The sequence below is a fragment of the Oryctolagus cuniculus genome, chromosome 7 (genome assembly GCF_964237555.1).
Source record: "Oryctolagus cuniculus chromosome 7, mOryCun1.1, whole genome shotgun sequence".
In the NCBI taxonomy this organism is placed as follows: Eukaryota; Metazoa; Chordata; class Mammalia; order Lagomorpha; family Leporidae; genus Oryctolagus; species Oryctolagus cuniculus.
Window position 1 is genome coordinate 101,910,379 of NC_091438.1, and position 27,410 is coordinate 101,937,788.

At 40.8% G+C, this 27,410-nt stretch overlaps 1 protein-coding gene across 1 annotated transcript in view; it reads right to left on the reverse strand.

The window, feature by feature from the left end:
- Nucleotides 1-6,735: 6,735 nt before the first annotated feature.
- The window catches only part of CTH (cystathionine gamma-lyase), a 28,814-nt gene continuing 8,139 nt past the window's right edge, over nt 6,736-27,410 (reverse strand). The window contains exons 4-12 of the mRNA XM_008265065.4: nt 26,818-26,927; nt 23,638-23,769; nt 20,415-20,472; nt 19,891-19,968; nt 16,486-16,638; nt 13,558-13,679; nt 11,930-11,982; nt 7,543-7,681; nt 6,736-7,313 (exon numbers count right to left, since the gene is read on the reverse strand). Of these exons, the coding sequence (XP_008263287.2) occupies nt 7,269-7,313; nt 7,543-7,681; nt 11,930-11,982; nt 13,558-13,679; nt 16,486-16,638; nt 19,891-19,968; nt 20,415-20,472; nt 23,638-23,769; nt 26,818-26,927 (890 nt within the window). The 3' untranslated portion in view covers nt 6,736-7,268. The remainder of the gene's footprint in view (nt 7,314-7,542; nt 7,682-11,929; nt 11,983-13,557; nt 13,680-16,485; nt 16,639-19,890; nt 19,969-20,414; nt 20,473-23,637; nt 23,770-26,817; nt 26,928-27,410) is intronic.

Consider the following 27,410-nt stretch of genomic DNA (forward strand, 5'->3'; position numbering starts at 1 on the left):
ACAGCCAGGCCAACCATGAGTAGCCCTGACCAATCACAAGCGGCCCCGTACTGTAAGCCCCCACTGATGTAATGCACCCTTAAAAGCACTCCCCAAGCGAGACTCTCGGGGCCTTCCTCTGACCTCCACTGCATCGGTTGGTTAGAGGAGGATCCCTGCCATGGCTTGTAATTCCTAAATAAACCTTGCTTTTGCATTTTGGTGTGCGACTCTCTGGGGGTCTCAACGGGGATCCAACGATCTGCGCATAACAGAGATTATTACCTACAACTTGTAAAAATGTAAGTCTGAAGATAGATGAGATTCCCATTACCCATTGAAAGTAAATGTTCCCTTCATTTCAATAGCAGACGGAACTCTCTCGGTTACTAACAGCAGCAACAAAAAATACAACAAAAAATTTATCAAAAAGAGGAAAAAAGGAGGAAAAATAAATGTATTGGGTCATGTAACTGACATGCACTGGCATGGGTCTAGGTTCCAGGCTAACTGGATCCACATTTCACAAACCTGACCAGGGCCCGGTTTCCATCTCTCAGAGACACCTTCCTCATGGGGTTTCCTTCTCAGATAGGTGTTCCCCTTCTGGCAATGAGATGACCACATACTCCTAGGCTCAGGTCACACAGGAATGAGGATGTATCTTTTCTGTTAATTCCCATAAAATTTCTAACATTCGTTTTAAGTAGTCTAGCTTAGAATAAAATGTTCACCCAAAGCTATCACTGTGGCCATGACACTAGATACATGGATTGGTTTTGGTTAATATCTGCTTACTGTAAGAGCTCTCCATCAAACCAGTGATCAATGGTGGAGCCAGCAAGGAAAAATAGGAACAGAAAATCCTCTATTCCAACTAAGAGTGGTGCACTTCAACAAAACAAAGAAATAAAAGAAGACCAAGGTTCTAGCTTGAATGGGGGATTTTCCATGGGATATATACTCCTTCAAGAAGGTCAAATGGACACTAGACAGTTAAAAGATGGCCACTCAAATTGCTCACCAAAACCACTGCTTTTAGTTTTGGTTATTTTTGTCTTTTACAAAGGTTATTTGATTTTTAAGACTCAAAAAGATAAGAAGATACCTTACATTAAATATTTTTTGAATGGTCCGTGCTAAAAATTCATCAAACATCAAACATTTATAACAGAATTTCCTTTTTAGGCCGCTTTATAACAAGAATGAAACTGAGCTCTTACACAATCTCTCTCTCATAGCTTAAATTTTTCTACCCTGCTTTGGTGACCCTTTACTAAACTCCATACCAAGAATTATCTCACCGATTGAAGTAGTGCTACACTGGGTCCAGCTAGCCCTACAGGGTCCCAGATTACAAGACTCAGGAGATGTTTTATTTCCTCTCCAGGTAACATCTTGATATTAGGGCCTGTCATGTGGTTTATCCTTATATAGACCCCAGGCACTGAGCAAACAAAATAAAAGCCACGTACACGTATGTGGTGGAATGAGAAGGCCATGCCAAGATGGCTGCTGGCAAGTCAGCCTCAGTTACTCTGGAATGGCTTTGGAAACCCCCTGGGAAACCACTTAGCAACGGAGCCTGCTTGGCAACGGGCTGTGATTGGTTAGGGCATAAACCGCCCCTTGACCAGATTGGCTGCCTCAGCTATATAAGCTGCTGTACCTACTGAAATAAACGAATCTTCAGGCTGCTCACCTCTGGCCTACCTTCACCCAACTCCCAGTGTCTATGTGGTAACTCCGCGCCTCTTGGCCTCACCGCGCTCCTCCTCTCAGAAAGAATCCACAGCAACACATGTATCCAGAGACCATTTGCCATTGTCAAAAATCCTAAAAAAGATGGCATGTAGCACAGCAGGTTAGGTCCCATGTCGGAGCACTGATTCAAGTCCCAGCTGCTCTTCTTTTTCTTCTCCTTCTCCTCCTCCTTCTCCTCCTTCTCCTCTCCTTCTCCTTTTCTCCTTCTCCTTCTTCTTCCTCTTTCTTTTCCTCTTCTTCCTCTTTCTCTTCCTCTTCTTCCTCTTCCTCTTCCTCCTCCTCTTCTTCTTCTTTTTTATTTTTTATGAAGACAGGTGCTGTGACTTTGTAGGTTAAGTCTCCACCTGCAGCACCAGCATCCTATATGGGCACTGGTTCATGTCCAGGCTGCTCCACTTCTGATCCAGCTCCTTGGGGATTGCTTGGGAAAGCACTGGAGGATGGCCCAAGTGCTTTGGCCCCTGCACTTACATGGGAGATCCAGGAGAAGCTCCTGGATCCTAACTTCAGATGGTCAAGCCCCAGGTGTTGTGACCATTGGGGGAGTGAAGCAGCGGATGGAAGATCTCTCCCTCTTTCTCTGTCACTCTGCCTTTCAAATAAGTTAATATTTTTAAAATTTCTAAAATGGCATGATGATCATCCTTTCAGCCAATCAACGGAGGACCACAGGTACTACAGAACAACCAGAGAGCTCTACATGAGCTAATTATATACCTGTCAATTCCAACTTTAATCTTCAAGTTCCCTTAGCCTTTTCCCCTTAAGGAGACCAAGAATTAGATAATAGCTGCCCATACACCTTGCTCTATGTTTTATAAAACAAATATCTACTTTTTCCAACCACCCTAGTATTCGTGATTGGCTTAGTAAGTACTGAGAGAGCAGACCTAGGTTTTGGGGTTGTATAGCGAGAACAATTTCAACTTTTCCATAATATTACAATTATAATTCTTGCCATTTGGTTATGAAAAAATTTCAAGCTTGATACATCTTTGAAATACTCTCCTATCATCTGAATGACATATGAGCCAGTCAGGATCCCGAGATCCTTTCTTTCTTTACTAATTCATTTCTTTCTTTACTAATCAGCTAAAAACAACAAGGGGAGACACCAAGATGGCAGAATAGGGAGGGAGCTTACTGCTCTAGTCTAGGGGAAGACAGTTTAAAAAAAAAAATGTGGAGAGAGTCCAATCTCAGGGAAGGGTGAGGGAGAAAATGACAAAGGAGACTCCACGCAAATTAGAGGGACGCTATGGATCTATGTGGAGAGTGGACATGCACGACTCAGGACCAAAGCAGCCGAGAGCCTCAGCATCCGCTTTGGACTGTGAGGTGAGACCTGACTGCAGCAGTCCAAGCCAATGGCAATAAAATTGCAGGAAGAGCCTGGAGCAAATCTGGCTTGGAGCCCTATTGGGTAGAGTGTACCTGCCAACCTAGGGGAAAAAAAGGAGTGCAGGTTTCTCTCTCCCCAACCACCTGGCACCAGTGTCCTGTAACTAGCCAAGAGAGGGCGGGTGCCATTTGGGACATATGTAACAGCGGTGACAGATCGTGTCCACACCCCTAGAACCAGCCAGTACACACATTAGTCTGGCTGGGAGAACCGACAGGGGGCCAGGGGGGTTCATGACTAAGGGTGCCTTGTGTGCTGGGACTATAAAAACACTGTGGCTGCATGTGACGGTGCAGGGGGTGACTGGGCCTTTGGGCAGTCACTGTGGGTGGCTCCACATGCTCAAGGCTCTCTGATTCCCTGGTGAGGGTCACTGCTGCGGGATCTGTGCTCACACCTAGTTCTGCATGAATCCTTTGTGTGGTTCTTGTGAGACTACAATGAATAGTGTACCCACTATGTGGAAATAGAAATCATTATTTTTCTTACTTATATCTGGGTAATTCCTAAAAGATGTTTCCTGGGGTGGGCATCATGGTAGTTGCTTGGGATTCCTGCAACCCACATTGGAGTTCCTGGCATCAAGTTCCTCTGCTTCTGATCCAGTTTCCTGCTAATGTGCACCCTGGGAGACAGTGGTTGATGGTTCAAGTAGTTGGGTCCTTGCCACCCTTGTAAGAGACCCTGATGGAGTTCCTGGCTCCTGGCTTAGGCTTGGCCCAGCCCCGGCTACTGTGGGCATTTGAGAAGAAAAATCAGCAAATGAAAGACCCCTTTCTCTCTCTCTCTCTCTGTCTCTCTGTCTCTCTCTCTCTCTGTGTCACTGTTATTCTGCCTTTCCTATAAACAAAAATAAATAAATAAATAAACCTTAAAACAAAGAAATTATTTTGAATTATATTTTTATTCTTCTTTGATGGCTTTTGGTTAATTATGTTTACCACCTTTTATTTTCCTTTTCTTCAATATTGGCTTCCTAAGAGATTTGCTATGAAACATTTGTGTTCCCTTTTCAGTTTTCCTAAAGGGCATTGCAAACTTTCTTTTCTTCCATTAAACTTCTTCAAGTCCACCTGAGTAACTAAATGACTACATTATCCTGACTTTACCAAAATACTATTAAGATTTCCATCCTAAAAGTATTAAGATGTCCATCTTTGTGCAAAATAAATTTGTCATTGCAGGGTATTTTCTGGTTCCTCTGTGGAATCAGGTCATTTAAGACTATTCTACTGCTAACAATGTTTTCAATTCTAGTTTCATTAAACTTTCTTATTTACCCCTCATATCTTAGATCCTTAGTCACAGAATTCCCTGAAAACCTTAAAAAAAAAAAAAGTTCAAGAATAAATCAAAAGTAGCTGGAAGTACAGAAACATGAGCTACCTGAGTCATAAGTTTCCATGATAAGGTTTTTTCTGAAGTATCTGAGTGAAATATGGACACAGTGCTGTGTGCCTACTTAAAAAGTGTACTCACTAGTTTGGGTGAGAGCTATTCATCTCACTCAGGATTTCAACAGTGAATGTGGTGGGCACAGGTTAGAATGGAACTTCACATAATGTGCCCTGTGAAACAACTCAGTGAAAATTGGAGGCGGGGCCGCATCTAACCAGAGCATCGTGGGGCTCTCCAGTTACATCCCCTCAGCAAAGCCACATGTACTACGAAGGCAGCGTTCAGCCGTGTGGAAGCAGTGAATTGTCATCTCCGGGTGAACTATGTTAGTAGAAGATACAGTTGCACAGTTAATCAATTGCTGTGGGTGAACACAAATTCTAATTAACATGATGGTGCCTTCTCAGCAAGGAACAGTACCTAGAACATGGCTGTGATGCTGAATTTTATAGTCAATTTTATGTCAAGTCTGGGGCCCAGTGATTCATAAAGGTATTTTTAAGATGTAATTAACATTTAAATAAGTAGACTTTTCATAAAGGTGATGTGGGTGGGCCTTGTCCAGTCAGTTGAAGGCCCTAAGAACAAAAGAGATTCCCGGCCAGTGTTTACGATTTGCTAGCTAGCCTTGCAGGTTTCAGACTGGCCAGCATCCACAATCACATGACCAGATTTCTTAAAATCTCACACTCTCTAAACACACACACATACACACAGAGTTCTTTTGTCCGGAGAAGCCCTAACACCAGAAGCCTTGTGCAATGAACATACAGACAATGGTCAGACCATATGTAAAAATAGAACTTTGACCCTCCTGCCTCAGAAATCCACATCATTATCTACAAAACAAACTCAGGAAGCAGCCAGCTATAAGTTGGACTCACAGGAAGCCAGGTGCTGTCTCTAGGGACAATCCAGGAGGCTAAACAATGGCCTCCATAAAGATCACCCCCAAGTGACAAGACTTGATAAACAACTGCGTTTTTGTCCCCGCTCTCAATTTAAGACCAGCCAGAGAAAACCAACTATGTGCCCCCAGCCAATTATATAGAATGCCTGCTTCTAGTCAGCCCACCTATAGCTTCCCTATGCCAAAAACGACCTCCAATGAAGGCATAATTGAAGAAAACCTGTTTTCCACTATAAAACTTTCATGCTCCTCTGCCTGCTTCTGACTCTCTGCCATAACACACGTGATGAGGGCTGGTTCCCTGGCAATGGCAAGCTCTGAATTAACAGCCTCTGCTTTTCACATGTGCTTGGTCTTTGTTTATTTTCACAGCCCTCACGACCTGAGATGAGAGAGCCTTCGGTACAAAAACAATTTTAAAAATCTAATTATTTGACTTATAAGCTTACTGGCAATGACTTGGTGACTATGCACTTAACCACAAGTTTTTTTAACAAATTTTATTTATCTGAGAGACAGAATGAGACAGAGAGCTCTCATTGCTGGTTCACTCCCAGATGTCCAGAACAGCCAAGAAGTAGTAGGAACTCAGCTATTTGAACTATCACCACTGCTTCCCAGGTCCACTTTGGCAGGAAGCTGAAACTGGGAACCAGGAGTATATCAAAACCAAGCAACTCCAATGTAGGATCTGAAGTCTTAATTGATGGCTTAACCACGAGGCCTGCCTGCAATGCTAGCGTTCCAGCTCAAGTCCTAGCTGCTCCACTTCCAATCAAGCTTCCTGCTGATGCACCTGGGAGAGCAGTGGAAGATGGCCCAAGCACTCAGGCCCCTGACACCTGCAGGGAGACCAGGATGGAGTTCTGGACTGCCAGGTTCAGCCAGGTCCAGTCATAGCTGCCACAGCTATTTGTGGAATGCACTGACAGATGGAAAATACCTCCCTCTGTTGTTCCCTTTCTCTCTGTTGCTCTGCCTTCAGATAAATAAGTAAATATTTTTTAAAAACAATATTTTTAAACCAATTTTCTTGTAGCTCAATAAAGTTACTATTTCACATAAAAATATAAAAATTAATTTTTCCTTTCATAAAAGTAGTTTTTAACTTGCCATATATAGAATTCATATCTTCAAACACTAAGATTTAAGAATGATAGTTATTCATTTGAGTTTACAACAATTTACAAAAAGGACTGAGACCTCTAAGAGAAACAGTTGGGAATTAAAAAGATCCAGGGATATAGATAATGTTATATAACATAGGAAAATCACAATGGGATGTATTTGACTTTTAGATTTATTTTAAAAAAAATAAGTACAGCCTTAAATCAGTAGAATTTCACAGTAGACTTTTCAAGTAGTTATCTTTTGGTTCATAGTAATTAAGTGTAAACCATCACTTTGAAAGCTTTTTTCAACAATATGCAAAAATCACACTTGATTTAAGAACATTCATTTAATAATTTAAATTCTCCACAAAACATCAAAATGAATCACCATTACATTGTAAACATGATCAAAATAAATCATAGGCTATGGAAAAAAAAACAAGTACAATACCGAAAAGCAGCACGAATCTCACCTCCTTCAGAGGCAAATGTATAGCAAAATTAACAAGAAGATATGAACAGAAGTGACCTGTCAATTACGATCAGACAGACAGCAAGCTGTTTTTAACAGAGAAGATCCCTAGGAGGTTACAGCTGTGAAAGGCAATGAGGTGCCTGAAATTGTCACTTGAAGATTCTGCAAAGGCTCATTAATGGTCCATTCAATGATTCAGAAGACGTGACCTTTGCAGGGAGCAGCTTCTCATAGATGTTCTGGAATGCTAGTGCAACTTCCACTTGAAGGGTGCTATATGAAGAGTGCACAAGAAAAATATGTTAATAATTTGTAGGCAGAAGCTTCACTCCCTGAAGAAAACTTTCCTGAACCCTTTAAATCTACGCTGGGACTGAGGTCCCTGCACATTTCTTCACCTCATCTATTGCAGAGATAGAAAGCCTTCAGAGTTCACAGTGAAGCCCCCACCCCCAAGATTCAACATACACTTACGCACACACAGGTAAATAACAAAACTTACTGCTGCCTTCAAAGCCTGGTCTATATCTTCCAGGAGGTCTTTTTCATCCTCCAAGCCCACAGACAGGCGAATGAGTGTGTCACTGATCCCAAGGACTTCTCGGTCGTTCTTAGGCACTGATGCATGGGTCATGATTGCCCTGGAAGCAGATGGGAGCCAAATCTTGATCACTATACTGTAACAGTGCAGGCACACTTCTGCCTCATAAACTGCAATTACCTTCATATGTTTTTTCTGCTCCAAATATCAAATTTTTCATAACCTTTTAATTTTTCTTAGGCAAATACATAAAAAGAGGAATTATGAAACTTACTTCTTCCACTTATGATTTTTGCTAGTCTTATTTATACCATCAGTAAGGTACACTTAGTCCAGACACTGAAGGTACCTGTCAAACATTCCCACGTGGGAGGGAAAGAAACAGCTTCTGGCATGGAGATTTGAACATCTGCCTGAATGAAGCTTTGGCCAGAAGTAATAGAGCCTGTGACCAACCAGCAGCAAGAGGTCTCCTAGATCAAGAATCTCCCAGAATTAATACCTTATGAATCAACAGATCTATCCAGAACTGGACCCTTCTGAGGCAGATCAAGGAAGGACACTCAGGACCACTAGTAGTGACTACTGTGCGCCAGGATTTCTGGAAGAGCTCCCAGAGCAGACAGGCCATTCACCACCATTATCAACATATATGAAAGTAAAGCACCTATCACGTGTCCGGCACTACAATAAGAATTAAGAGTGAGGGCCAGGCACTGTGGTGCAGAAAGTTAAGCCTCCACCTGCAGCGCTGGCATCCCAGTTCGATTCCCAGCTGCTCCACTTCTGTTGCAGCTCCCTGCTTACACCTGGGAAAGCAGCGGAGGATGGCCCAAGTGCTTTGGCCCCTGCACCCATGTTGGAGACCTGGAAGAAACTCCTGGCTCCTGCCTGCAGCGTGGCCCAGTCCTGCCATTGTGGCCGTTTCGGGGGGGAACTAGCAGATGGAAGATCTCTCGCTCTCTCTCTCTCCTTCTCTCTCTCTGTATCTCTACCTTTCAAATAAACAAAAATAAATAAATAAATAAATAAATAAGAATGATGTATTTTATTTACCCTAGTTCCAAATCAGGAGCTAAACATTATGACAATTCACAATACAGAATAGTCTTCAGCAAATACCATAGAAGTACGGACAAGGGGACTACCAGAATTCAGAGGATGGAGAATCACGGTAGGCTGAGGCATCATGGAGGAGAGGCAGATACTCTTTCTCAACCCAAGTACTTATAATGCCACAACACTCTTCCTGTACACTACACACAAAAATAAATGCTCAAGCTGCTTTCTCCCATCTCACTTTAGAACCATGGAACAAAACATCAATTGTACTCTGAGTAAATGGATATCTTTTTTTTTTTTTTTTTAGATTTATTTATTTCCTTGAAAGGCAGAGCTAGACAGAGAGAGAGATTCCATCTGCTGTTTCCCTCCCCAATTAGCTGCAACAGCTGGGGCTAGGCCAAGCCAAAGCCAGGAGCCTGGAACTCCATCCAGGTCTCCCAACAACTTGGGCCATCTTCCTCTGCCTTTCCGGTGCATTAGCAGAGAGCTGGATGGGAAGTGGAGCAGCCAAGACTCAAACCAGCATCCATATTGCGGGTGGCAGCTTAACCCACAATGCTGGCCCCTTGAATCAAATTTTTACAGACAAACATCCTGCTTAAAATGTTCTGCCTTGGCAAGCTCTTAATTCCTTGTACACATGTGGAAGTAAGAACTTAGGCCTCAGAGACCAATAGGCTTTGGTACGAGTTTTAGCTCTTCCACATAAGGCTGCGTGGGCTTATAAAAGTTATCTATCCTTAGCATCCTCTTTCTCATCTAAAATAATGACAGCAGGGCCAGCATTGTGGTGTAGTGGGCTAAGCCTCTACTGTGGTGCCAACATCCTATATGGGCGCTAGTTCGAGCCCTGGATGCTCCTCTTCCAATCCAGCTCTCTGCTGTGGCCTGGGAAAGCAGAAGAAGATGGCCCAAGTCCTTGGGCCCCTGCACCCGCATGGGGGACCTGGAAGAAGCCTCAGGCCCCTGGCTTCAGATCGGCACAGCTCCAGCCATTGTGGCCATTTGAAGAGTGAACCAGTGGATAGAAGACCTTTCTCTCTGTCTCTCCTTCTCTCTACCTGTAATTCTCTCTCTCAAATAAATAAACAAAATCTTTATAAATAAATAAAATAATTACAGCGTTAGTTACGTGCTTACCATGAGGCAGGTACTATACAAGGTGAATTGCATGGAGTCAATTTTTTAAAAATTCATAAAAATTGGATATAACTCTTTCTTAAAAAGTTTGTCACATATTAATTAAAGGAACACATATAAATTACTGACTAATACAATACCTGGAATGTAGTAGGTGCCTAATAAAAAATAACAATTTAGGGAACAGGCAACCTAGCCTAGTAATTAAGAGCCTGCAGTCCATTATCAAAGTGCCTGGGGGTTTGGTTCCTGGCTCTAGCTCCTGACTCCAGCTTCCTGCCAATGTGGATAGTGGGAGGCAACAGTGGGTGGGTGGGAGACAGCTTATATTCCCAGCTCCCAGCTTTACCTGGCCCAATCCTGGCCACTATGGCCATTTGGAGAGTGAACCAGTAGATGGAAGCTAGTGTGCTCTCTGTCTCCCTCTCCCTCTCTTTCCCTCTCCCTCTCCCTCTCCCTATCTGTCTTTCAAAGAAAGAAAGAATTTGTTAGTGAATACCTAATATGAACCAAGGCATTAGCTTAGGGATTTGTTTTGGTTTGTTCTCATAACGTGGAGGCACAGTGTTATCTGCGTTTTACAGATGAGAAAATTCAGCCTTAGGAGCCCGAGTGTCTGTTCTACATGTTACATGTGCTGCTGTACTGAGAGACTCACTCAGTGCACACTGGCTCCACTTCCGTTCTCCCTTGTTGCAACGCTGCAATAGTTGAAGCAGATACAGAATGAACATGACAGAGCAGACAAGCCCTGACCTAAATTCACTCATCCACTGGCATCAGAGCTTCATTCAGCCTGAGCTGGAGTGTATGAGGGCCAAGCAACTGAAAACCGAATCTCTTAATAAACAGGAGAGGTCTGTTTTGAAGAAGAGTCTTAAAATCATACACATTTCATTATGATGAAAAATTAAATTAACCAATTTCATATGCTGAGTGTGCCCTCTTGTGCATCCAGATTTGCTAGCAGACATTCTCTCAAAAGACTACCAAAAAGCTGTCTGTGTTATCTGAATTATTTCAAATTATTTAGGCATCACAATTTTTTTAACTGTGTGAGATTGTCTGACCCTCTGCATAATTGTAAACTGCTCTTCGAACGTAGGAAAGATATGTAAATTTTGGTAATCCCTGACATTCCTCAACACAAGGCTTCCAGGAAACAGCCATTTCATAAATATTTATGAAAATTAAAACACCCACACACCATGTGCATTTGGTATAGCTGAAAATTATTAGGTAATCATGTTGACTGTCCCTGTAATGGCCATAGCAACAAACAGTAAAGGCAAGATACAGCTCAGGAAGGGTTGGTGGGACAGCTTATCAATATATTATCTTCACTACTTTAATTATTATTCTCTTTTCTTGTACAAGAAAAATTGAAGCTTATTGGTTAAGTCACTGCTTGAAGGAAATCTCGACTCCAGGTTCAAGGGCCTTTATTCTCCCGTCATTGCTTTTCTAGCAGAGCCTTAAGAGTAAAGCTGCTAGCATGCTCCTGTCTGACATTTGGTTAATCAGCTAAACAGTCTAGATCATTGTTTTGTTTTTGTAAAATAAGACGTTAGGACTGTATGACCTTAGGCTGCTTCCTCTTCCAATTGCCTCTAATATTTTGATAAAAACAAATGAACTGATTGGCCTAGATAGTAAAGGGCTTGGAATACCAAATTAGGATTTCTCTCACAGACAACATGGAACCCTTAAAGGTTTATTCAACAAAGAATGTAAGTTGGATTGAAAATATCTGGTAGGGCTTTTGACTGATAACTAAGGGAAAAGAGGAAAAAACTTCATCGGAGACACATTCTCTATCTCCCAAAAAGAAGTCTTGAAAAACAGCTTTTCCAATGCAAAGTCGCCAACTGAGACTGAGGCTCTGGGTCAGAGGTCAGAGATCCTAGGATACAATTACAGCTGGAACCTATTTCAGGCAAAACAGGGAAGGAAGTAATATCTGGGAAGATACAGCTCACCGTTCAGTAGCCCAGCACTGGGTTATAATCAGTCTCCATCCTAAAGTGGAGTCCACTCTTGATTAGTTATTGCCACACTATTCTTATTGTTAAATATCTGGAATTATCCCCGGTTTCATCACACATCCGATTTAAAATACTAAAAAAACCAGAAATATACTTACGGAAGCTCAGCGAGACTTTCATATCCTCCTAAGCTCTCAGCCAGAGTAAATAGCTATAATAAAGAAAACATGAGATTAGATCTTTCAGGAAAATAAAAATACTAAAATTTAAAAGTAACTGTTTTTAATAAAATGGTTCTCACACAGTGGGTGGTAGATTGGGAATGGTCGCAACTATGAATAAACTATTAGCCAAAAAACTCAGAGAAAAAAATGAGAATAAAGTCTGTAACAATGATTTCCCCAATTATACATATTGTACGGAAATGCTTAAAATATTAAAAACTGATCAAAGTGCATCTCTTCTTGAAAGGATTAATGCTGGATTTGGGAATGAGTCAGGTCTGTTAGGATTCGTTCCCTTGAGTTGGATTTACTATAAGAGTGAGCCTGTCAGCGCTGTGGCATAGTGAGCAAAGCTGCCACCTGCAGTGCCGGCATCCCATATGGGTGCTGGTTTGAGTCCCAGCTGCTCCACTTCCGATCCAGTTCTCTGTTATGTCCTGGAAAAGCAGTAGAAGATGGCCCAAGTCCTTGGGCACCTGCACCTGCATGGGAGACCTGGAAGAAGCTCCTGGCTCCTGGCTTTGGATCAGCCCAGCTCCAGCCATTGTGGCCATTTGGAAAATGAACCAACAGATGGAAGACTTTCTCTTTTGCTCTCTGCCTCTGCCTCTCAAATAGATAAATAAATCTTTTTAAAAAAAGAAAAAAAAAGTGAGCTTGCTCCCTCCCTGGTCTTTTGCTTTCTTGCTCACACATGTGTTTCTTCTTCCCAGGGCTGGTTCCCTTTCTATTTCTCCATCACACTGTGACACAGCCAGAAGCCTTCAGCAGGAAGCCAGTATGCTGCATGGACTCTCCGGCTACCAGAATTATGAGTTAAATGAACCTCTTTATATAAGTCACCCAATCTCTGGTATTTTGTTATAGCAATACAGAACAAAGACAGTATTAGAGTGTTGTGGAATATTACAAATGTTTTCAAACTTATACTCATTAGTATATTAAATTATATGTACATTATTATCTTTCTGATTTTAGAGGTGGACAAACTTGAGACACTGGGAGGGCTTTGCCTAAGCTGGCTATGACCCATTCGTTAGACTTGTGCCATTGGAACTTCAAAGCCTATTGCATGAGCTCAAGGTAAACAGAGTGTGTGGAATTACACAGGCCTCTTGCCCAGGGCTCGCAAAGCCTCCTGGCTCTGTGAGAATTAGACAAAGGCCTCCTCTTCGCTCCACCCCAGCTGGGGAAGCACAGGGTCTGGAAGCCTTCGTAGAGTTGCAAAGCCTTTTGCAGTGCCCTAACTTAACTTCACACAGCTTTGATGTTTCCCATAAGATTTCATGTGAAAAAGTGTTCACTTTTAAATACATTTTTAAGCCAATGTATAACATTCTATCCCTCTCAAACTGATTGTAGGTTGTGAACAGTTAAGCAAACATCCATCTCCAGACGCCTGCTCCTCTGCCATTGAAGTTTGTTATTTTCATCTCAATACATTTCAGGATGATGAGGCTTGCAGGTATGACACAGAGGTCCAAAAACGTGAAATGACAGATAATGAAATGCTGTAAGGAGGTCTTGCATCTACAGTTTAAAAACCCATTTCAAAGTTTTACCTTTAGGTTCTTGAGGAAAGACTCAGCGTGCTGAAGAGTGCCCTTAATATAAAAGGTGATCATCCCTGGGCAACCTGTGCACTGACGCTTTGCCAACTCATGCTGCGGGTGAGAGGGCAGCCCTGGAATCAGAAAGTATAACAGAAGTCTTATTTTACAGTCAAATGTGTAGTTTGGGGGGGGGGGGGGAGTGGATTTCACTCTCCACTTAAGCAACTGCCAATGAGCTTTCTGCCATGTTCACATCTGACTATTATTCTGACCCCTGTCTGCTCTCCCAGCTTCATACTGGTTTCTCTCTTCTACACTCTCCATAGAGAGTCAGCCACACCAGCTTTCTTTAAATCAGGGCACTGCACACCCTTCTGTCTCAGGACCTTTGTATATGCTGTTCCTTTTTTTTTTTTTTTTTTTTTTTTTTGACAGGCAGAGTTAGACAGTGAGAGAGAGAAATGTCTTCCTTCTTCCTTCCATTGGTTCACCCCCAAAATGGCCACCACGGCTGGTGCTGTGCTGATCCGAAGCCAGGAGCCAGGTGCTTCCTCCTGGTCTCCCATGCGGGTGCAAGGCCCAAGGACTTGGGCCATCCTCCACTGCCTTCCCGGGCCACAGCAGAGAGCTGGACTGGAAGAGGAGCAACCGGGACAGAATCCAGTGCTCCAACTGGGACTAGAACCCCGTGGGCTGGCGCCGCAGGCAGAGGATTAGCCTAGTGAGCCACAGAGCCTGCCTACATCCTGTTCTTTTGATCTGCACTTGTTCCATTACCTCCTTTGGTAATTTCTTCCTCAATATCTGTCTTATCCAGCAAACTAACTCCATAAGAGCAAATCCATTTCTTCTAATAATTGGATACCAGTACCTAGTACAAAATCTGGTCATGGGTGGCAATTGAAAATGTTTGTTGAAGGGCCAGTGTTATGCCATAGTGAGCTGAGCTGCTGCCGGTGATGCTGGCATCTCATATGAGCATGGCTCAAATCCCAGTCACTCCACTTCTGATCCAGATCCCTGCTAATGTGCCCAGGAAAGCAGGAGAAGGTTGGCCTAGTACTTGGGCCCCTGCATCCACATGGGAGACCCAAATGAAGCTTCTGGCTCCTGGCTGTGGCCTGCCCCAGCCATGGCCATTGCAGCCATTTGGGGAATGAACCATAGGATGGAAGATCTCTTGCTTTCTGACTCTCTCTGTAACTCTGCCTTTCAAGTAAATAAATCTTAAAAAAAAAAAGAGTTGAATGAATTTGAAATGCTCTATTCATGATATTTTAACAAATATTACTCATTCTTCAGGGCATAGTTCAAATTCTTCTCCCTCCCTCCATTCAAAATAATATACAACTCTTTACCTGGACTATACATGGGGTATTTAATTTTATAGGAGGGTACTTCAAAAGGTTCATAAAATAGACTGAAAGTTTACTTTGATACCAAAAATTTTGAAATCCAAGCAGTTTTTCCATAATATGCATTTTTATGAATTTTTTGAAGTACCCTCATACCTATCACTGCCCTTATCTACCTAAGTTCCTTGAGAACAGTGAGAATTTTTAATTCTCCTGTGTAACCAAGAGTATATGGTTAGAGACCTCAAAAGGATCTAAGGGGCAGGCATCTGGTGCATTGTCAAAATGCCACTTGGGATGCCCAAACCCTGTATCAGAGTGCCTGAATTGACTCCCAGCTACTCTACTTCTAATCTAGCTCTTGGCTAATACACACCCTGGGAGTCAGCAGATGATGGTCCAGATACTTGGGTCCCTGTCATCCATGTGGGAGACTCAGACTATGGTTCTAGGCTCCTGGATTCGGCATGGCCCAGCATGGGCTACTGCCAGCAACTGAGGAGTAAACCAAAGGATGTCTCTCTGTCTCTGTCTCCCCCATTGTGGTCATCTGTGGAGTAAACTAGAAGATGGGAGCTCTCTTTGCCTCTCTGTCTCTGTGTGTGTGTCATTCTACTTCTCAAATAAACAAATACATATCTTTTTTAAAATCTATAAACAATGATTTATTTAAGACTACTAAGTTTAAAACAATGGTAAAATAAATTCAAAGAGTGACATATAATTCTGTTAAGTACACATGAGTATGCCTAAATACTGGGAGAGGTGGGGGCCAGCGCTATGGTGCAGTGGGTTAACACCCTGGCCTGAAGCTCCAGCATCCCATATGGGCACCAGTTTGAGATCTGGCTGCTCCACCTCCAATCCAGCTCTCTGCTATGGCCTAGGAAAGCAGTAGAAGATGGCCCAAGTCCTTGGGCCCCTGCACCTGTGTGGGAGACCCGGAGGAAGCTCCTGGCTCCTGGCTTTGGATCAGCACAGCTCCGGCCATTGTGGCCAGTTGGGGAGTGAACCATCGGATGGAAGACCTCTCTCTCTCTTTTTCTGCCTCTCCTCTCTCTGTGTAACTCTGACTTTCAAATAAATAAATCTTAAAAAAAAAAAAAAATACTGGGAGAGGTGAAGAAATTCAAAAAGACAGCTCCAAGGGAATTTTGGTAACCAAGTATCAAGACTGGGAATTTTGGTAAACAAGTAGTAAGTCTCAACTGGGCACAAATCTGGATCAAAGTTACAGCTAGTGCTAAACAGCAGACTGACAAGATTATAAGCACATCAACTGAAAAGTATAATGTTGTCATCTTGGAAAAATATATACCCAAGCCTTGCAGCTAAAGACCATCAGAGGACCATCTACCACATAACACAATTCCTAACATCCAAGCCTCCGTTAGACTACTGGCAACCTAATGCAAGACCTGAGATCATGTCTCTCTTCTTCTCACCAGATCCATGATAAACCAACAAACAAAAACACATCAAAGTGCCTACCATACAAATAAATGTTACATACACAGGATGCCCAGGACACCCCTTCAAATGCTACAATATGCAAATGTGCTTAGAAATAAGAATATCATACCAGGATAAATAACTTTCTCCACCAGAGGATTTGATTCCAGGAACTGAGCTACTGCCATTCCAGTTTTGAAATGTTTCTCCATTCGGATTTGCAGAGTCTTCAGACCCCGGTTGCAGAGGTAACAGTCAATAGGAGATGGAACTGCTCCAATAGCTGCAAAATGAATACATCTTGGGTTACTCTGAAGGTGGAGTGGGACCCAGAAAATTCTCTGCCCCCCTCTTTTCATTATAGTGACTCTGAGAAGCTAGCTACAAAGCTCAATGCTTGAGTTTTAGGGAGAAAATGAATTTACCAAGTCACAAGCATAAAAATGAAGCACAAAATATGCTTGGAGAAATGCACTTTAGAATGAGAGGGGAGAGGCCAGTGTTGTGGCATAGCAGGTAAAGCCCTGCCTGTGACATCCCATGTAGATGTCAGCTCATGTCAAGGTCAATCTACTTCCAATCCAGCTCTCTGTTAATGTGCCTAAGAAAGCAGCAGAAGATGGCCCAAGTTCCTGAGGTCCATGAACCTACGTGGGAGACCTGGAAAACTCCTTTGGCTTGATCCAGCCCTGGCACGTGCTCTCTCTCTCTCTCTCTACTTTCAAATAAATAAATCTTTAAAAGAAAAAAAAAAAAAGAATGAGAAGGGAAACAGATATCCTAAAAACTAAGTAAAAACACACTAAGGGGCCGGCACTGTGGTGTAACGGAGAAAGCCACCACCTGCAATGCTGGCATCCCATATGGGCATCAGTTCAAGTCCCAGTTGCTCTACTTCCAATCCAGTTCTCTGTTATGGCTGGGAAAGCAGTGGAAGATGGCCCAATTCCTTGGGTCCCTGTACCCGCGTGGGAAACCTGGAAGAAGCTCCTGGCTCTCAGCTTCAGCCATTGCAGACATCTGGGAAGTGAACCAAAGGATGGAAGACCTCTCTCTTTCTCTGCCTCTTCTTCTCTCTCTGTGTAACTCTGACTTTCAAATATATAAATAAATCTTTAAAAAAAAAAACACACAATATGAACTTCCAAATATGAAAATGGGGTAGACATTGTGGGGCAGCCTCTCCAAACCCCTGTAATAGCTAGGGCTGAGGTAGGCCAAAGCTAGAAGCCCAGAACTCCATTCAGCTCCCACATCAGTGGCAGGGGCCCAAGCAGTTGAGCTATCATGTGCTACCTCCCAGATGCATTAGCAGGAAACTGGATTGGAAGCCAGGATGCAAACCAGCCCTCCAATATGGGAGGTGTCACAGTGGTGGCTTAACCCATTGAGCCACAACCCCACCCCTCATTCTTACTTTGATTCAATGAAAGAACATTCATCAAGCATTAAGTTTTGGCTTCCCGCCTCCTTTCGTTTCTGTTTTATCTACTTCCCAGAGAAGCACTTTTACCCCCAATTATGCTTGTTTCTCATCTGTCAAATTGTAATGGTTAAATCTTGAGCCATACTTAAGATAAACTAAATAATATAAACAGGAAATGGTGTTTAAGCATCTGTTGAAAAATGTAACTTTATAGCTTAACTGTATTTAAAATTAACCACCTTTCCAAATATAAAATATATAATATATGAAAGCCAAAATTCTAATGTTTTTTAAAAGCTATTCAAAAAAATTCATCGTCCTAAACTAAAAATTCACTGTACTCTAACATATTATAAGTAAAATAGACATGGAAGGACCAGCACTGTGGTATAGTAGGTCACGCTGTTGCCAGCATCCCAAATGGACACCAGTTCAAGTCCCAAGTACTCCTCTTCTGATCTAGTTCCCTGCTAATGTGCCTTGAAGAGCATCAAAGAATGGCTCAAGTGCTTGGGTCCCTCCAATCATGTGGAAGATCCAGAAGAAGCTCCTGGCCTGGATTCAGACCATCTAGCTCTGGCCCTTGCGTCCATTTTGGGAGTGAACCAGCAGATGGAAGACCTCTCTCTCTGTGTGTCTCTCTCTCTCTGTCTCTCTCTCTCTCTGTAACTGCCTTTCAAATAAATAAATAATCTTTTTTTAAAAAAATTAACATAGAAATGAAAATAAAAAGACACTCCTTGTATCATATCATAAAGCCTTATTATGCTATAACTAATACTTTTTTTTGGTCTTTTTTTTAATTTAGTAAATATAAATTTCCAAAGTACAGTTTATGTATTACAATGGCTTCCCCCCCCCATAATTTCCTGCCCACTCGCATCCCTCCCATCTCCCGCTCCCTCTCCCATTCCATTCACATCAAGATTCATTTTCAATTATCTTTATATACAAAAGATCAATTTAGTATATATTAAGTAAAGACTTCATCAGTTTGCACCCACACAGAAACACAAAGTGTAAAATACTGTTTCAGTACTAGTTATAGCATTACTTCACATTGGACAACACATTAAGGACAGATCCCACATGAGAAGCAAGTACACAGTGACTCTTGTTGTTGACTTAACAATTTGACACTCTTGGTTATGGCATCAGTAATCTCCCTAGGCTCTAGTCATGAGTTGCCAAGGCTATGGAAGCCTTTTGAGTTCACTGACTTCAATCTTATTCCAACAGGGTCATAGTCAAAGTGGAAGTTCTCTCCTCCCTTCAGAGAAAGGTACCTCCTTCTTTGATGGCCCCGTTCTTTCCACTGGGATCTCATTCGCAGAGATCTTTCATTTAGGTTCCTGTTTTTATTTTTCCAGAGTGTCTTGGCTTTCCATGCCTAAACTACTCTCATGGGCTCTTCAGCCAGATCCGAATGCCTTAAGGGCTGATTCTGAGGCCAGAGTGCTATTTAGGACATCTGCCATTCTATGAGTCTGCTGTGTATCCCACTTCCCATGATGGATCATTCTCTCCCTTTTTGATTCTATCAGCTAGTATTAGCAGACACTAGTCTTGTTTGAGTGATCCCTTTGACTCTTAGACCTATCAGTGTGATCAATTGTGAACTGAAATTGATCACTTGGGCTAGTGAGATGGCATTGGTACATGCCACCTTGATGGGATTGTATTGGAATCCCCTGGCATGATTCTAACTCCACCATTTGGGGCAAGTCCAATTGAGCATGTCCCAAATTGTACATCTCCTCCCTCTTTTATTCCCACTCTTATATTTAACAGGGATCACTTTTCAGTTAAAATTTAAACACTTAAGAATAATTGTGTGTTAATTACAGAGTTCAACCAATAGTACTAGAACAAAAAAAAATACTAAAATGGATAAAGTATTACATTGTACATCAACAGTCAGGACAAGAGCTGATCAAGTCACTGTTTCTCATAGTGTCCATTTCACTTCAACAGGTTTCCCCTTTGGTGCTCAGTTAGTTGTCGCATGCTATAACTAATACTTCAATAGCCCAATTTTCTCCACTTTCTTCTAAAAAATCACAATCTTTTCCCTCTAAATGTAAGCAATGTAAATGTTAGAATACTTACAATTTTGCAAGAAGCGAAGCCTGTTATGGAGACTTTCCGAATTAACAGACACTAAGCCCATCACAACGTCACTGTGGCCTAAGACGAAACATTTATGTTGCAAACAATTTATGTTTATTCTCATTTTGTAATATCCAAAATGTGACTATCATCTGAGAAAACCTCTCAGGAGCAAAATCTTATGAAACAAGTTTAAGTAAACTGTATTCAATTTGGCAGGGGCAAAAACTACATCACTCCAAAAATAAAAATCATATAAAAGCTAAATATTTCTTTTTAAGCTGTCAGAAGGATAAAGTACAACCTTTTACAGTAAATTTTAATCTTCTCCTCATAAATCATGAGCATAGTTCTGTCTTTACAAATGAAATCATATATTTAATCAAATTAAAATGTTATTCTCCATAAATCACAGAAAAAAAAAAAACTGTAATAGAAGTAAAAGGCTTAAAATATCAAACCCTAGGCTATTCCCACCTATCTATGGAAAAAAACATTTCAAATGTGGACTATGCATAGCTTACCATTCATGTATTTTGTTGCGGAATACATACAAATATCAGCTCCCAGAGCCAAAGGCCGCTGAAAGAAACAGAAGTTTGCTTTGAATGTGAAACCATTTGAAAATATGCTTCATTACCATGACTAGTGCAATTGTAATTCCATTCCCATTCTAACCAATACTAACTTTGCAGAAATATACATATATCTTAACGTTTTCCAGATCTTTGATATTATGCTGTCTTGTTTCCCTCCCACCAAATAAAAATACAAATATGAAGCAGTGGACCAATACTCAATTGAAGGCACAAGTTTTGTAGAAATAGCAGACAGACCCAGTCAACAAGGCTCCTGGAGCTGTTTATGGTGGTTGCTTACTGGCCTCTAAATTCATTACCTATGGCAGAGACACAGCATTTTATGACTTACTATACACATAAAATAGTTAACATAAACATCCACCAGTGTTTATGTCAAGTAAGTATGAGCTAATCTGCTTACATTTTTAATCATTAAAACCTAATGATGTATGCTGTAATTATTTATACTTGGTTTATCATGATCTTGACTCCTAATTACTCTAATTTTATTACACTACTTTTGACAAGTGTAAAAATTACTCATAAAAAATTTGTTTTTTCCCACCTAATTTTCCTACAAGTTAATGCTATAGTCAAAATGTTTGTTTACAGTAAGACTTACAGTTAAAATCAATTCATCTACTAAACAATGGATTTTCAACATTTTTCCATGTACATTTTTTAACATAAAAGTTTGTTTAGGAAAGTATATCGTGACCTCATTAGATGTCTTTGGAAAATAGTGTGGGTGGCTACAGGACCATTTCATACAGACTATTTCAAAAATAGGATGTAAGGTATTGCTCAAAGCAATCTCAACACATGCGTCTGCTCTTCTCTAGAGCAATGGGCCAAAGCGGATGATGCTCTGTAAATTCTATGGTCAAAAGCGAAGGAAAAATAAAAACTACTAACAGCTGTTGCTCTCATTCTGTGCCAAGAATCATGCTGAATATCTTATATAATCCAGTAAAGCACTGTAAAAAATTCTTTAACTCAAAAAACCAGTACTTTTATGGTTTTCCTGTAAGGATGGAAAAGGGACTTTAAAAAAGATGGATCATGCAGATGAAAAACTGGTATAGGACTCACGCCCACCCAGACTGCTTGACTCCACAGGCTCTGAACGTCATGGTGCGATGTTCATTTATTTCCCTTTTGTGAGACTTAGAGAAGATGCAGAAGACAACGGGAAGGGGAAAGGATATATCCAGTTTTAATGAAACTAAGACAATGAGGATCTATCTTTTCAGAAGGAGATTGACTTTGTGAAATCAATACAGGTGGCTACCCAGGGACAATGTAATGCTAATTCATTCAACTAGAACCGAATCCAAATTGAAATGAAGCAAATGCAACCCTTGACATGAGAAATGAGATGTGGGCTTTGGAAAGGTAGAAAAACTAGACCTATTCTAGCGACAGTAGCATGAGAAAGAGGGCTTGGCTTGATGAGTAACTTGGGCAGGGCCAGGCTAAAAAAAAAATCATGCACTCTCTCTTGGAATATACAGGACTCACTGTGACTCAGCCAAGGTGATTTGAAGCTATATACAGGGCCTAATGTAAGTAGCATATGAATTCAAGAGTTGGAATATAAAGTCCAAAGGTGAAAATGACTTGGGACAAGTAGACTTTGTCAGGAGATTCTCCAGCCGGAACTAGATTGCCTTACCTGATACACAAAAGCCAAAGATACATCATGAACCAAAGAAAGATGGCCCATGAAGCTAGCAGAATGCAATGTTGACAGAAAGTATTTCAGGAAAGAAAAACAAAATATTAATTGTACCTTCAAATAAAATGGAGAAAAGTGAGCAACAGGGGCCTCAGCCAGTCACAGGGAGACAGCAGCCGGGGCCATCTGCCTCATTGACAAGCTGGAGAAAATGGGCTGGAGTTCCATGAACTCTGCAGAATCAAGTTGAACTACAGGAAGAGTTCTAGGTGTGAAAAGATACAAGCAGAAGGAAAGAGCAAGAAGAAGGTAACTGTAATAAGGAAAGGAAGAAGACATGGGGAAAAGGCAGAAAACAAGTCAATTATAGGCAGAGTCCATGATTATCTACCAAAAAGAGCAAAACAGAAAAGAGGAAGAACCTGGAAAAGAGAAAGAACAAAGGACATATAGATGGGAGGATTGTATTCAAGAGATAAATGTCACAGGGTAGTGAAGACAAGAGATAGTTTAAAGAGAGCCACTATGGATTGAATGTTTGGGTACCCCTCCCCTCACCCCAATTCATAGTTTGAAGCCTAATTACCAATGTGTCAGAGTATTGGGGGTTGGGGGGTAGCCCCTTTGAGAAATGATGAGGTCATAAACACAAAGCCCTCATGAATGGGGTGAGTGCCCTTTTAAAGGAAGCCCCAGAGAGCTTCCTGGACTCTTACCTTGTGAGGGCATAGGGAGAAGCACCAGGAATGAACCAGAAAGCAGGCCCTTACAGAAACCAGATCTGCTGCTAGGGCCCTCATCCTGGAAATCCCAGCATCCAAAACTGAGACATAAATTCTGTTTGTAAGTATGGGAATTTGTTATAGCAGCCCATACAAAGACAGGCGCACTATAAATACTACCACAAAACATATGTAATAGAAATTCCTAATATAAATAAAGTTACATGGGGCTAGTAATAGTCTTTGGGGTGCAGTGAGCAGAAAAAAGTAGCAAATGAAGCAATGATATGTATTAACATATCCAGGGATTTCATTGCATATAGCTTTTCCTTTTATTTGAAAAACTGGGTTTAAAAAAAGTTAACTAATATATTTAAAAATACATGAAGTGTGATGAAAAGCAATATGACTATTTTATAACTAACCCATAAACAGTCAAGTCCTTGCTGTGTATAAGGCATTAGTACACACAATCATATATCATAAGGCTATGTCTTCAAAGAATTTATACATCCCAAAAGAAAAGCTGTAATTGAGATAACCTTTACAAACACAAAGTGCCATATGCAACATATTAATATAGGTGTGAACAAATACTAACTGATGGTAGAAAAGGTCCAAATTTAACGTTTGTCTAATCAGTAATTATGACTGGTTTTCATGAATTAAATAATAATTATTTTAATTGTAAGCAAATATTTCCTTTCCTATATGCAGCTATCTGAGTGATCTACAAATCACACCAGAATAATTTATTGTCATTTACCTGGAAATATGCGGACATAAAAGTGTTATCCACAACCAAAATAATGTCTCCATGCTTATGGACAGTTTGTGCACATGCTTCAATGTCAATTATCTTCAAGATAGGGTTTGTGGGTGTTTCGATCCAAACAAGCTAAAATAATTCAGTAAAGAACAATAGTTTATAAAAACACACAACATAATATTACACAAACATTCATCTCATATATTGTAACAGTCTGAGAGGCTGCATTAAATCTTTAAAAAAACAACAGAAACATATGGACAATGAAGTTAGAAGGTTCAAATCTGAATCCTAGCCTTCCTTACAAATTTCTTTTTTTATTATTAAGACATTTATTTATTTGAAAGGTAAAGTTAGAGGGAGAGAGAGACAGAGAGTGAGAGAGAGCCTCCATCCACTGGATCACTCCCCAAATGGCTACAACAAATGGAGCTGGGGCCAGCGCCACGGCTCAACAGGCTAATCCTCCGCCTTGCGGCACCAGCACACCGGGTTCTAGTCCCCGGTCAGGGCGCCGGATTCTGTCCCGGTTGCCCCTCTTCCAGGCCAGCTCTCTGCTGTGGCCAGGGAGTGCAGTGGAGGATGGCCCAAGTACTTGGGCCCTGCACCCCATGGGAGACCAGGATAAGTACCTGGCTCCTGCCATCGGATCAGCGCAGTGCGCCGGCTGCAGCGCGCCAGCCGCAGCGGCCATTGGAGGGTGAACCAACAGCAAAGGAAGACCTTTCTCTCTGTCTTTCTCTCTCACTGTCTACTCTGCCTGTTTAAAAAAAAAAAAAAAAATGGAGCTGGGCCAATCTAAAGCCAAGAGCCAGGAGTTTCTTCCAGGTCTCCCACGCGGGTGCAGCGGACCAAGGACTTGGGCCCATCTACTGCTGCTTTCCCAGGACATTAACAGGGAGCTGGATTGGAAGTGGAGCAGCTGCAACCAGAACCAGCACACATATGGGATATTGGCGCTGCAGGCAGTGGCTTTACCTGCTACATCATAGCACCAGCTCCCCCTATGAATTTCTGATGCCACAGCTAAGCAACTTATCTTGTATATTTCTCAAGTCCTCCAACTATATAATTGGGTTGATAATATTTAACTTATAGACCTGTAAGGATATCAAGTGAGATAATGTACATAAGCAGAAAAGTGCTAAAACTAATTATTACAATTATTTTTTCATAAAAAGGAAGATGTATTCAAAAGATAAAATTTAGTATCTGGAAATTTTGTTCTGAAATATAAATAATGGGGCAGGCATCTGGTATAATAGTTAAGACACCACTTGGGATGCACACATCCCATATCAGAGCACCTGTGTTCAAATTCTCCTGCCCCCAACTGCAGATTCCAGCTAATGTGCAACCTGGGAGGCACCAGGTAATGGCTCAGTACTTGGGTTCCTGTCACCTATATGGGAGACTCAGATTCACGTTCTCAAGCTCCCGACTTCTGCCTGACCCAGTCCCAGATGTTGCAAGAATTGAAGGAGTCAACCAGCAAATCTGTCTTTCTAATATATATGTGTGTGTATGTGTGTATGTGTGTGTCTGTCTCTAAGCCTTTCAAATGAAATAAATAAATAAAATGACACAAAGAGGAAGAAGTAAAAAATTAAAAAGAAGTAAATAAATGCAAACTAGGTTATACATTGACTTAAAAGTTTTCATTCAAATGATGAGCCTGATAATTCAGGACAGACAAAGTGCAGGATTTATTAACTCAAGTTGGTAAAAAGTCAATATACAAAAGCCTGTTTACAAAGTTTAACATACACATAATTTGCTTTCCTTCCTTAGGAAGACTAAGACTAGCTACTTTATTTCATTTTACTTTATTTTGTGCTCATTTACTTTTGCATTTATTGTTTTTTAAAAATTTTTATTTTTATAAAATAAAATATAAATTTCATGTATTTCATATATACAGTTGTAAGAGTATAATGATACTTCTCACCCTACCTGCCCTCCCTCTGTGGCTTCCACCCTCCCTCCTCCTTCTTTTCTTATTTTTTTTTTAATTTTTATAATGACATACTTTCAATTTATAATCACAAGCTTTACCCTCCACTAAATAAAGAAGTCAACAAGTGGTAAGCAGAAAAACCACTGTTCCTCAGGAGTACCGAAGAGGGTTATAAACAATAATCATATCTGAAAATGTCGATTTCACTGATACACATTACATTTATTATATGTTCTGTATATTAGTTACCACAAATCAGAGACAACATGATATTTGTCTTTTTGGGACTGGCTTATTCATTAAGCATAATGCAGACCAGCTGTTTTAATAAGTATCTTTTCTCCCAAGCAAGAAAAACAAGTTCCTTTGACAACAAACCTTAACTACCAAAGCTCATCCCTATATTAATCTGCAAAGTAACTTGTATGAGAAAAAATTTAAAATTTTTAGCACTCCCTGCAACCTAATCTTGGGTACAATTCTAACCTTTCAATCCTGAGCAAGAAGTTGGAAATGGCTGATTTATAAAAGACACTGGTCTTTCTCTTACCCCTGCTGAATTTAAATGAGATCCCAATAAAGAATATCACATCTGCCATTCACTCAGGCACAAAACACCTTCCGGCAGCACACAAGATTCCCAGGACGAAGGCTAAAATTGCTGCGATCCTTTCTCTACTTCCATTATTTGTGAAGATATTCCTGGAGCCCTGAAAAAGCCACTGTGCCTAAGGTTTGGGGCTCAGCAAACTTCTTTTTCTATAATCCAATCTCAACGATGATTTCTGTTACCAATAGGAGTTTGGTAAGAAAGTTAAGAATTGAATGGTCCTGTATCCAATTGTTGTTAACAATTACCATAGATCCAGTTACTATATTAAGCATTTCACAGGCATTACACTTAGTTCTCACAACTATTTTTCAGTAAGGTGGATACAATTAATCCTATTTTGCAAATGAAGAAATTGAGACTTTAAATACTTTGTCCAAGAGAATATATACCATCTATCATACATAGTTAAAATCTGAATTCACTACAGAATTCATGTTCCTAATCATGTTATAATATTTAAAGAGATCAGACTTATCTGAATCTTGTTAGGTGTTTTTTATGGCTTCTAACAAAATTCATTATGTATATCTAAATTTTATTCTCTAGTAAACAGAAATAATGAAAACACATCACAGGGAAAACAGACAAAACCAAAACACTGAGTTACCTTGGTTTCTGGTGTAATTGCTGCCTCTAGCAATTTGGTTTTGGAACAATCAACAAAAGAAATCTTCAATCCAAATTCAACTGCCACCTGCCTGAAGTATCTGTTTGTACCTGCAGCAAGAGAATCAGATAAAATAAAGAGAACATTATATTAAGAAATGGCCATTCCTTATAAGTATAAGCACTTTAAAAATAAAAGAAACTCCAATTCATCAATAAAAATGCAATTGAAAGCATTTCTAGTTGGGTTAAATAATTTGGCTAGCCAATATATAAAAAATAATGATGCTTGACTTTAAAGGTTTAAGAGCCAACTAAAGCTCACTTAATATACACAAGTGGCATAAAGCAGAAAATACTTGGGTATATTTCTCACACAGTTCTCACAACTACTTCTCTAAAGCAGGTACAATTATCCCTATTTTGTAAATGAAAAAACAGACTTTGGTTAATAATTTGGCTGAGATAATATACCAACTATTAGAATTCACTCCACAATTCATGGACCTAACTAGCATGCAATATTTGAGAGATGCCAGACCTATTTTAATCTTGTTGATGTTTTCAGTGGCTTCTAATCATACTTCTCAAAAT